At 46.1% G+C, this 12,537-nt stretch overlaps 1 protein-coding gene across 1 annotated transcript in view; it reads right to left on the reverse strand.

Annotated features, from left to right (window-relative positions):
• The window catches only part of LOC119388758 (uncharacterized), a 28,456-nt gene that overhangs the window by 5,445 nt on the left and 10,474 nt on the right, over positions 1 to 12,537 (reverse strand). Inside the window, exons 6-9 of the mRNA XM_049415184.1 lie at positions 5,404 to 5,579; positions 4,026 to 4,194; positions 3,022 to 3,161; positions 1,027 to 1,159 (exon numbers count right to left, since the gene is read on the reverse strand). Of these exons, the coding sequence (XP_049271141.1) occupies positions 1,027 to 1,159; positions 3,022 to 3,161; positions 4,026 to 4,194; positions 5,404 to 5,579 (618 nt within the window). The remainder of the gene's footprint in view (positions 1 to 1,026; positions 1,160 to 3,021; positions 3,162 to 4,025; positions 4,195 to 5,403; positions 5,580 to 12,537) is intronic.

A 12,537-nucleotide genomic window follows, 5' to 3' on the forward strand; every position in this document is an offset into this window, starting at 1 on the left:
AGTTGCGAATAAATCCATGGCTTCTAGGACCGATCGGTAAATTCCGATCGCATTGTAGCCATGGACGTTTTGCCGGTCTACCAACGATACGTTCACGATAGAAACGCAAATTTCTTTTTTTTTTTCAGGTACGCGGAATAAAGGAATTCGAAATACTCAATGCTTTGTTACAACCGAACGAAGACTTCCCTGAAGAGAGTAACAAAAATTTGGCCACATAACGCGCCAACATCCAGCACCAGCGTTTTAAAGGGACCTTAGCCGCCATGATATTTAGCGCACTAGTGCGAAAACACGACATAAGACAAGAGGTGACAACGAATAGCGCTAGCTTTCCTTTGAGCATTATTGTGAAACGAAGCAGGATATCCACAGACAGTGTTTACGGCGACTAACGAAAACAGAATAAGCAAACACGTGTATAAATAGAGCAACTGAATTCAGAATAAACAAGCGCGGGTTGAAACAGAGTTCACGGAGCAAGTGTAATAAAAGAGTGGTCACCACATGCGTTTCCGCGCTAGTAGGCTAAAGGTCATGCAGTACCAACCAGCCCAAACCGCTACCAGATACGGAAGCTTAGCTTTGCGCTGCTAACCTCAACAAAAAGCGCTCTTCGTGTAGTTTTCGTTGTCCCTGTCTTGGTGCGCTTAACTCAACAACGTGGGTGGGATTAAAGCACTTGTTTGGGATAGTTGGTGCAACCTTGAACATATAGTAGGGTTGTGCGAAAAGAACTAGACGAAGAAAGGCAAGTACATAGGACGGGCGCCCATCCTGTGCACTTCTCTTTCGTCGTCCGTATTTCTTTCACGCTGCAGTCCTGCATTATGGGTCGGATTACCGGCCAATGCAATCAATAGGACAATGAAATCAATTAAGCAACACCAGCGTAATTTAATGAGTGTCACGTCATAGCATACACTATCACTTCACTCTCTTCTAAGCATTCGCAAAAGGGACTGTCAACTTTTCGATAGAATACGGTGATTTCGCCTATCGCCTGCTACTCAGTACGTCACTGACCATGTCCAAGGTGTTGTTGTTGTTGGAGTCTGTCATCGGCGAGGCACCCGTGATGACGCATTCCGGGTACTTGGCCTCGAACTCGTCCTCCGTGAAGTGAGTCCACGGGACGAAGCCGTCCACCGGGAACTGCCTAAACCAAGCGTGGCAATGGACGAAAGCCGGGGGAATGAATGAAACGACCGCAGCGCCAGTGTATGCGACACACTGGTGTTTCAAGAAGTATGTCTGGAAATTCTCAATAATACGGGAAATGCGATATTTGCTCGCTGCCTTCACAATTACATTTTTCTGTAGTGTCAGACATCTGGAGATCAGCACAGGCATCGATTACGGCATTAACGAAAAAATAAATCATTCACATTTCAATTAGGGTAAGGCGGGGCAAAATGAGACGCGGGGCAAAACGCGACATTTTGTCTTTGCCGCCATCTATAGCTAATACAAAAAGTACATTTTCTTTGTTTTTCTATTTCAGCGATGGGTGCCGGTAGTTTTCGACATTTTATGTGTAATAGTTGATGATTGCTCACAGCGTTCGCGCGGGAAAAATTGCGCGGCTGATGTCAGTGTGTTCGTGGCCCGGCAAAAAGGGGCGAAATTCTGCTCGGCCAAATTTTCGGATGCGTGCATGAAGCTACTCCGGCGTCAGTACAACAATGTAATTATTTATGTTGTTACTTATACTACTAGCTACATGCCACCAAAAGTTTAGTTCATTTGGTGCCGTGTTTCAAAGGGGAAAATGTTTTTAATTCGGGCATGTGAGAGGGGCAAAACGCGACAAAAAGGCATTGAATTGCCTTTGTCTTATTGAGTAAACAATTTAGTTAAGCTCATTATATATGATATTTATTTGTTAAGGATGGTGCGGACGTACAAGAGAATATCATCTAGGGTTTCCTGGGAGGAAAACGACATGAAAAAAGCACTGAATGCTTTTCAGGAGTTTCGGAGCAGCACAGCGCCGGGTTCTGTGTGGATTCAATGAGTGGAGTGCAAAGACTGGGCGCATGAAGACTGCGAGGCTGCCCACGGAGTGAATTTGAAGTGCTTCTACTGCTTCTACTATTTTTCACGCTGTCTCGTTTTGCCTCACGCAGCGTCTCGTTTTGCCCCGCAGGTTGGGGCAAAATGAGACATGTGGTGCATTTTTTGTTCCTTTTTTAAATAATACTTTGAACTGTCGCAGCATGGCCATATTTATGTAGCACATACCTTGTAACCAAAAGAAAGCTCTTGTGTTGACATTTTATGGTAACGAGTGAAATAAAAAAAAGATATTCACCATTTTCACATTTTCGTCGCGTTTTGCCCAGCTTACCCTAGTAGAGAAACACAGTCGAGCCAAATGGCAGAATTGAATTTCTTCATGTGAAGAGCCCGTTGCCGACGGCCGATTTTCGAAAAAAAGAAAACGACCATCGGTAATTTCTGCGGAGTTGTGAAATCCGGCCAATTTCGCTGGCAAAACCGAAACCGAAACGCGGAAGAGCGCAGCTGTCATACTCTTTTGAGGCATCCACAACGAGCTAGTGTCGTTACATCGACCAACGATGTAACCAACGGGTTTGTCCGAAAAGTAATGTCAGTGATTATTTTGTAAAGTAATTTAATTCAATTCAGTTTGTTTCGATATTGATACATTACAAAAGTCACAACAGAGATGCTGTGGAGCGAAAGCAAAAAGCCATTAAATTAAGGCTTGACGAAAGCTTTCGCACCACTTGACACATGGCAGGGGCTGCATGAAATCATTAGTCATTATACAATATCAAAACATGTATTTCAGTATGCTGTCGACCTAGCTCCGCGGAATTACCAGAGGCCGCTTCACGGAAATTTCGAAGCGACAATTAGTAGGAAGGAGCAATGGACTTGACTGCGTGCCTCTAGTCATCTGAACATGTCTGCCGCAACAGAAAATGCAATTACCTAGGCAGCTAGCAAATGTCGCTTTTTCTTTATTTCTGGGGATTTTCGGCGCTCACTTACTCCATCTGCTGCGTGACGTTTCCTAGGAAGGGCTTCTTGTTAGCCGGCCATATTCGGATGCCTAGCACTACGAAGCCACCCTGCGGTGCGGCGGTCTTGGGATGACTCGCGTTCACCCTTTCCTGCCAGGCTTTCAGCGTCTGCGCACGCGCGAAACCCCGCCAATGTATACACCACAAAGAAATTTCCGATTTTACGGAAATTCAGTAGGGTAGTTTGGTGGACCAGTTGGCGCATGTTTACGGTGTGCAGAGTTCCAGGAGGTGCGAGACGTGAGCACGTAGAAACGTACAGGACAACTGTGGACTTTAAATTGAAGTTCAATAGACACAAATTCTGCAGATAACCATCAAATTATGCGATGGCTATGCGTGTCTTTACTACGTGTTTATTGCACGTGCGAAGCGATGATCTACAACACCTGTTTCCATTAAACTTCGCTTGTCAGTCTAGCGTTGTTTTGCGAGCTTTTTTTTTGTGCTTTCGTCTCATTACCAGCGGGAACCTTCACCCTGAAGTGAACTAATCAAAGCCAGCGGCGCTGGCGAACACTCCCAGGATTAAACGAACATAAATACCCAACGAAGTGAACGGGAAAGTGACCACCGCTGTAGCTCAATTAGTAGAGCATCGGACGCGTTATCCGAAGGTTGCAGGTGTGGTCCATACCTGCGGCAAGTTAATTTTTCACCCACTTTAATTCATGTCCATTTATGTCGTAATTACTATACTACAGTTAAAGCATACAAGTAATGTGCCCTATACTTTTCTTAATTACAGTGTCTGTCAGTTTCATTAGGTTGTGTCTAACAAAAACAAACGAGCCCTCCACCAACTCCCCCCCCCCCCTTTCGTACGCTCAAAAGACTCAAGTACGTCACAACTACGTTGTTTACCGACGCGTCAGAAGAACGACTCGGCCTTGTATTCATTGAAGAGGACGCCGTTACGAAAAAAAGAAAATGATGTTGAGGTCATGCGTAAGAAAGAAGCATAATTCTTACCTTGAGTAACTCGAACACCGCCCGAACCTCAGTCTGGATGTTTAGATGTTCCCAGGGCTTAACTTCCAGGTCGAGAACGGCGTGATGGAAGATGTTCTTGTTCCAGTAGTCCTGAAGCTTTGCCTGGCCTTGAGGATCCTTAACGTCAGCAATAACTTCGGCGTTCCTACTGCAAAAGTTAATCAGGTGAGAGTCACTCAATTCCGGCATCAGTGAGGTGTTACGTGCCAGATGAAAAGTAACATTGTACTTTCTAGAAATCATGAGTCAAATCTCCTACTATGATGACGGCCGTGCCACGGCCCAAACGTAAAGCAGTAAGATTGCTTTTTCGTACGCGTACCCGCTTCCTTCCTTTTAAGTACCAGACCCACTGAACTGTGCCTTTAAATATATGTACAGGGTCCGTAAAAGTTCCCAGGTCACGATGCCATAGGAATACATGGGATAGTGGCCTGGGAACTTTTGACGGACCTTGTACATATTCACGGCGCTTGCACACTGAGCTTTCAGGGCGCTGCTGTCGTACTGCTCTGAAGTGTACATCGGTGAACAAGGTCACCTGCAGTGTGACTGTGGGCACGAGGAATCGGCAGTGTTATGACGGTGGCCGGCATCTGGGCCTCCAGTTTTTGACGGGCGATGGCCCAAATTGATACTGTTGGCCAAGACCTGCCGAGGTGACAAAGCACTCATAAAGACGCTCCAGCCGACCTGGTTTACCGATTGCACGCTTGCAGTACGCAATCGCACGATAGCGGTGCACAAGAGTGATGTCACGTGGCTTTTTTTTTATATTTCGTTGGATTTCTTCGCAACGCGGAAAAAAGGACTGCGCGAGACGTATCGTACAGAAAACAATTCAATCGGTAGTTTCAGAAGGAGCTCTACAACTATGTGCTCATACTTTAGATATGAAGGCAATAGTTAAAGTGTTGGGTAGTTTAACGTATTTAATTAGTCAGTTAATATTAATTGTTGCTGTTTAACGTCTCAAAACCACGATATGATTATGACAGACGTCGTATTGGAGGGCTCCGGAAATTTCGGCCACCTGGGGTTCTTTAACGTGCACCTAAATCTAAGTTCACGAGCCTCTAGCATTTCCGCCTCCATCGAAAATGCGGCCGCTGCAGCCGGGATTCGATCCCGCGACCTGCGGGTCAGCAGTCGAACACCTTAACCACTAGACAACCGCGGCGGGTAATTAGTCCGGTAAGGGAAAGTGAAAATAACCTGAGTAACTATAGGCTGGTGCGAATAGTATGCGTTCGGTTCAATTCGCTTCCGAGGCGTCTTTCACTTTTGAAGTCTTGGAGTAACATACACGCACACAGTTGTGTGCACTGACAAATCACAGACAATAACAATTACTTGCCGGTGCGGAAAGCTGATAGCGAACTTGGTGGTGGTAGCAGGTCGCGTGGCCATGGCGAACAACTTTTGCAAGTCCACGTGGCTGTCGTCTTTCAGGCTGTCGTGGTCGGTCCGCACGTACATCGGTATAAATGCGAAGTCGCAAAGTCCGTCCGGGTTAATGGCGTCGTAGTTCTGCTGAAATGTGCCAAACGTGCACCACACCAGATTCCGCGGCATGGGCCCGGGTACTGGCGTCGCTGTGGAAGCAATGTTCGTGGCTTTAGCTTATGTTCCTTGGTAGGAAGTCACGAGTAGCGACAGTTAGCGGGCATTGAGTGCTCCAGCACCTGACGTAGAGAGATTTAGCGAAAGCATGCGAAAGTGTGCGGAGAACAACGTTATGACTAATGTTATCGCAGGATCAAATGGATGCGCGAATGAGTTATTAGCTTGAAATTTTTATTGGAAACGCTATGTGCGATCAAGGCTTCCAGCGGGCTAGTAATGGGCTAGCAATGGGCTAGTTAAGTGCGATGAACGGCAGGGAGTCTGTGGATTAATTCAGACAAGTGAAATAATTTCTACATACTACTTGAAAGAAATAGATTCTTTAGACATTGGGCTGTGATGATGCACGATCACACTGAAATGTTTTATTTTGTTTTTCTCTCAATATCGTTAAATCGTCTAGGCCACTACAGATATTGCTATAACAGTGGGGGGCTGTGATCGTTATATGCCGAACTAACATTTGACCTTGGAATCAGCTTGCGGCCTATTACAGCCGTTTATTGGTTCTAAGATGTATGCACTCACTTGGCGTACTGGGCGTAGTGGGTGTACTAGTAGTGGTGGTCGTAGTTGTGGTGGTAGTTGTTGTGGTTGTTGTGGTTGTAGTGGTAGTTGTAGTGGTAGTTGTAGTGGTGGTGGTTGTAGTTGTGGTGGTTGTAGTGGTGGTTGTAGTGGTGGTGGTTGTAGTGGTTGTTGTAGTAGTGGTTGTGGTGGTGGTGGTTGTAGTGGTAGTGGTTGTAGTGGTAGTTGTAGTGGTTGTTGTGGTGGTTGTAGTGGTGGTAGTTGTAGTGGTGGTAGTTGTAGTGGTCGTTGTGGTGGTTGTAGTGGTAGTTGTTGTAGTAGTTGTAGTAGTGGTTGTTGTAGTAGTGGTTGTTGTGGTGGAAGTTGTAGTGGTGGTCGTAGTAGTAGTCGTAGTTGTGGTAGTTGTAGTAGTTGTTGTGGTTGTAGTGGTAGTTGTAGTTGTAGTTGTTGTGGTAGTTGTAGTAGTGGTCGTTGTGGTAGTTGTAGTAGTGGTTGTAGTGGTGGTAGTTGTAGTGGTTGTAGTGGTGGTTGTAGTAGTGGTTGTAGTGGTAGTAGTCGTTGTAGTGGTTGTAGTGGTGGTTGTAGTGGTGGTTGTAGTAGTCGTAGTGGTAGTTGTTGTAGTGGTTGTTGTGGTAGGTGTGGTTGTAGTGGTTACAGGTGGCAAGATGACGGTCGGGTGAGGCCCTGGAAAAAAAGATGCGGCACACACGAGACATTGTTTCTAGGAACTTTTTACGAAATTTCTTCAGAATACGCAAGAAAATTCGAAGGACATTAACGTTCGCATTCGTGTTTTCATTCTTTAAGGCTATAGAAAAAAGAAAGACATGGCCCACACACCACATTATTGCGACGAAGTTTTTACGCGATTTTCAGGAAATACGCAAGAAAAATCGCAGACCAACCAAGTTCCATTCGTATTTCCATTTCTCAAGAATAAAACCATAGAGTTAAAAAGATAGCTTTCAACAAGTTGTATCGACAACGTCATATGTAATTATGGCGTTGCAATAGTTGCATATATCCAACTCATTATTTCCGAAGTGATTCCGGGCACCATTTTTTTCCACGTATCCCATTGGACATGTCGCAAATTTCCGACTTTTGTTGCTTCACTTGTACCCAACATAGTGAGAAATTGTCGGGCAAGCACTAAACACGTGAGTGGGTAAGTTGAAAGTTATGGTGCGAAGCCCCCATTGATTGCTGCCTGAAAAAACTTAGGATTTAAGTCTCCAGCGCTTGCGTGGTCAACTCAGAGTAGCTTGGAGCAACGCGGATGAACTAGTTCACAAGTAGACAACGTATAACAGCGCAAAACTAAGTCGTTCAGATGAGAAGTGGTGAATGTCTTAGACCTTCACTGTATTATGAGACAGTTACGCATATTATTTACAATCATACCCGCTTATATACGCACACAAAAGTTCTCACAACTGTTGTTGACAAATTCATATATTATATATTCCTACCAAGAATGAATTGATATCAGTTTCATGGAACTGTGTTTTATGCTACATCTAATCCATAACTTAAACTAATTGCGAAACTCACGATAACGTATTTGCGGACCTGAAACACTTCTTATCGGATGAGCAGCAAAAACAAAAAAACACACACAAAAACTCGCATATAGGCAGAACACAAGAAATTTCACACAACGCAGACATCAGAAATACCGAACGATTTCATAAAAATAGGATCCCCTCTTTTTTTAGCTTTGTTTTGTCGTCAAGTCTCGGCATTCGTTGTGAAATAGAGGCCCTAAATCAAAACTATGATTTCGCGAACTCTACCGGCTACAGTCGGTAGAGTTAGCCTGCCTCCAAAAAAAATTCGATAATATCGGCTCAGCAGTTGAGTAACAAAACCGTTTTAAACATTTCGGACGATATTGGTTACAAAAAAAAATGGCGGGCGTGCGCAGAACACGCAGCAGAGTCACAGAGAAAGCTGTAGGAGCGGCTTTTCTAGAGCCCTTCGTAGATTCTGCAACATATCGCAAAGAAGGAATCAACAGCGCAAACACGGGACGGAGAAAAGAAAATACGAAGACGGGCGCTTCTTCGTCTCTTGTTTGCGCTGTTACTTCCTCATTTGAGACATGTACCAACTAGCCCGCCTTTCGCCACTTGTTCAGTTCATATATCGCAGTTGCGTAGACTCGATGCCTTGAACTATTTGAAGAGGACAAATTAGATACACGGACTTGCAATTTACGTAAATGTGTTGCATCATTCCCCATTGTCTTCTATAAACGATCCACGCACGTACTAGTGGCACATTGTAAACTTATTGTTTAACGCAGTAACTTTTACCTCCTTTATATGCATTATTTATATGCATTTTAAAATTTTCGATAACTACTTCTACATTGCTTGCTTGCAGCGTCGTAACGTTTATAGATGGCTTGTACTGATGTCACTGAAACCGCCGTGCTGGAGAACCAGCATGAGGAGACGTGAAGTTTGTGATGTCACATTAATGTTATCAAAACATTACATGCGGGTTCTTTCGTTACACACGCACAGACGCGTTCCTGCCATGTCCTCATGTTGAAGCAGATCAGCCGCAACTTGTTTGCCATCAAAGCCGCCATCGTGGAGTGCCAGTATACGTTCAGAAGTGGCGTCCATGACGTCACGTGCAAGCTATCTATAGTATCGTTTCATTCCAATGTCGCAATTTTCATCAGTTTTTTTTTTTTTTGTAAAGACACGGCTAAGCAGGCTGCCTACGGTCAACAATCGGCTTCCTATGCAGTCACTACATTTCAGCTTTTCCTTTAAGATTTACCAGATTTCACAATAAAATTCCGAGAAAAAGACGATTTCTCTGTTTCGATCTGATAGGAACACTTGGGTTAAACGTGCATTCTTTGGGCAAATGCAATCTTCTTACTTGTAAGCAGGGTAAACACGGCGTAGCAGAGGAGCAGCAGCACGATCAACAGGAGCAACGCGATGATGATCGCAAAGACGCCTTTTTCATTCCTGCACGAGCGAGGTAGCCTCATTATAATACTCATCGTCGTCATGACCGTTAATATACTTAGTTATTATACGAATTTTATTAACAGCACATCCAAATACTATTTTATGACGTGATTACACCTAAACACAGTTTTATCCAGAGGACTGGATCTTTCCTCTGTATATCGTTGACTCGGAGGATTCAGCAGGCTATCTTAATACGGGAGGACCGCATGTAAGCGGCACAAAGACAGAGTTAGGTCCGCGAGCGAAAAATCACGGTGGATGCTACGAATAAGGGTTCGAGTCGAGCCCAGGCATTCTGTGTGGTACTCAATATAATACTTGACTGCCCCACAGAATTAACAGTAATTAATAGAATAATAGTATTACTATTAATGTATTCTATCACAGAGCCACGACAGTGTTCGAAACTGCTTTGGAAAAGGACCCTACACAGGCGTCATGTCGAACGAGCAATTCGTTAACAGACGTGTACTGGGTGGCAGGACCCTAGAATCGCCCCAGACGTCACACTCGTGAAGAGCACGAGTGGGTGAATTAGAGCGCCCTATCCATTACAGTGGGCTCAGCTATAATAATTATCCTCATCATCAGCCACATCAGCAACAAAGTGTGCAGCTACGCAGACACGCGTATTGTCTTACAGATCCGTAGGGTGTACTTCGCTACTTCGCAATATGATGAATAGTGGCGTATTGGGTACTTCGCAATTTCGCTTTGAGTAGGCTCCTTAGGAGAGTTTACAGCGGTGAATGTCACGCACCAAAACGTTACTAACATCACGGCACGGCTGAGGTGTCCACCGTGAAGCGAAGTACGGCATGCACGGTTAACGATATCGTGCTCCACTCGTAAACGTGAAGCTTAAGCGCCCTAAATATTGTGAGCGCTCACTATTTGTCGGGACGCCTTGGTCGTTGGGTGCTGCGTTTGCAAGGGTGTGACTTGAGTGCAACATATAGGTCGGGTCGGCAACACCAAGATACCGACGCTTTGTCGCGCTGTCCACTCTCGCCAAGCGCCCAAGTGTCGCCTTCCATCTGTTCGTCACCGACCAAACAAGTGACCAAGCAGACGACAATTAGTCCGAAAGAGTCCTTTGCCTCGGTGGACTTTCTTTCATTCGCAGATCTCACCTCGCTCCAGCATGTAGATACATACTGCCGCACAATCATCGATCAGCTCAATGACTTATACCGTGCTCCCAACAACCGCTTAGGACGGCAGCTTGCACGATTCAAGCTTCAAGATGGAGCATTATGTCGGAAAATTTACCACCCTCTCGGTAACCAATGGGTACGAGCCTTACACGATGACGCGACAGCTGGCCACTTAGGTTCTCACAAGACTTACGACCGCATCAAAACTCGCTGCGTTTGGCCCAGCCTCTCAACTTGTGCGGCCAAGTACGTCGGTTCCTGCGCGTCATGCCAACACCGAAAACGTACCACATCTCTCCCCCAGGCCCTTTACAACCACTGCCGTGCCCGTCCGCTCTCTTTGAATTCGTCGGCAGACTTATACGGACCCCTTCCGCTTACGCCAATCGGTCACCGCTGAATTGTTACTGCCGTGTACTACTTAACTCGCTACGCGGAGACGGCAGCTCTTCCCTCTAGTGCTACCTCTGAAGTCGCCGATTTTGCCCTGCGCGCCATTATTCTGCGCCACGGCTCCTCTCGTGTTCTTCTTAGTGCCCGTGGCAACTCATTGCTTTCCCATATCCTTGCTGAAGTTCTCCAGGTCTATAACATCATCCATAAGACAACATCGGCATATCATGCGAAAATAAATGGTCTTACATGGCGTTTTCACCGAACTTTGTCCGACATGATCTCATTGTATGTTCAACCAGATCAGAAAAACTGGAAAAATGTACTTCCTTTCGTCACGTTTGCATATAATACTGCCATACAACGCACGACGAATTACAGCCCGTTCTTCCTTTTACTGGACACCACCGTCTTGTACACGCCTTCTGTTCCATCTTCGTCCATTCCAGAAGAGTTCGCTGCTCGCGTCGCGCGCTGCCGTGAAACTGCCCGCGCCAACACTGCATGCTACCATTCAGGACAAGAGGAAAGTTGGTTTTGATGCGAAACGTCGAGTCTGTTTCGTTCCGCCCAGGCGACGAAGTGCTCCTGTGGACACCTGTTCGTACACCTGGGCTCTATGAAAAATTTTGATATCTCGGTCCATACACCGTGCTGGAAAGGACATCTGCCGTGAACTATCGCGTCGCTCCTGTCAGCGCGGCTACTGATCGCTTCGCCGCAGCACCGAGATCGCTCATGACTCTCGCCTGAAACCATATATTCGGCGTTACTACCTTGCTAACTTGTTGCCTGCTTTCGCGAAGGGGGGAAAATTAGTGTGAGCGCTGACTATATAATTCATCGTCTTCATCTGTATATGCAATCCATTGTTATCATCATCATCGTTTGTCAAGCGCGCGAGGCCTGTCAGCGATCGTGGCTCAAACGAAGAGGAAAGGTGCACGCCGTCTCCCTCGCGCGAAATGTGCGTAGAGGGATGCCGGATGGGGCGCTGCGTGCCTCCGGCAACTAGGGAGCCTACATGACCGCCCATGTAGGCTCACTACCGGCAACTAGAGTTACTGTATACGCTACCTTTAGGTAGCAGAGCAAACGCCGCTAGCAACCATGCATTGAGAAGAAGCTGACGCTCAGGCCAATTTTTGTATTTCTCGACGCCGCCGCTGTAGCGAACTGAACTAACACTAGTCATCGATAGTCAATGTTTATCACCGTTTTTCGACACGCCAGTCATGTTATTCAGCGACATGGTGGGCATGTCGCCTGCAAAAACGGAGTGCGACTTCACCGCATAGTTCTGGTTGCTAGCCAGGCCTATGCGCAACTCTGCCACCTAAAGGTAGCAAATACAGTAACTCTACCGGCAACAACTGTGTACTGTGACCTGCCAGGTCTGGTCGCCCACGGTCGCACGTGCCGTTCTTGTACAGGGATCTGCAGACGGCTAATACCTTTGTACGTGTCGTGTTCTCACCGCTTGGTTTGCGATGAATTTATAGACAGCACGAAGCACGCTTCGATCGCTGCAGCAGCCTCGTTTCCTTACGCAAGCTCGCATGCTAGAAGAGTGAGCTGCTAGCCTTACTTCGTGTAACATTCCAATGAATTTCTGTCATATTCACTGATTCGCCATTGCGGGGGAATCTGACTTTTTCGTCTATTTATACATCGCAAGCAGTGCATATGCCAGTTTTATTTTCTCTCGCTGTCCCTGCTCGATCACGGCGCGCACGTGGCTTTCACAGAACTGAATGGTTACGCATGAGCTAAGACAAAATAAAGTGGTGC

The sequence above is a fragment of the Rhipicephalus sanguineus genome, chromosome 4, assembly GCF_013339695.2.
Source record: "Rhipicephalus sanguineus isolate Rsan-2018 chromosome 4, BIME_Rsan_1.4, whole genome shotgun sequence".
NCBI classification, from domain to species: Eukaryota; Metazoa; Arthropoda; class Arachnida; order Ixodida; family Ixodidae; genus Rhipicephalus; species Rhipicephalus sanguineus.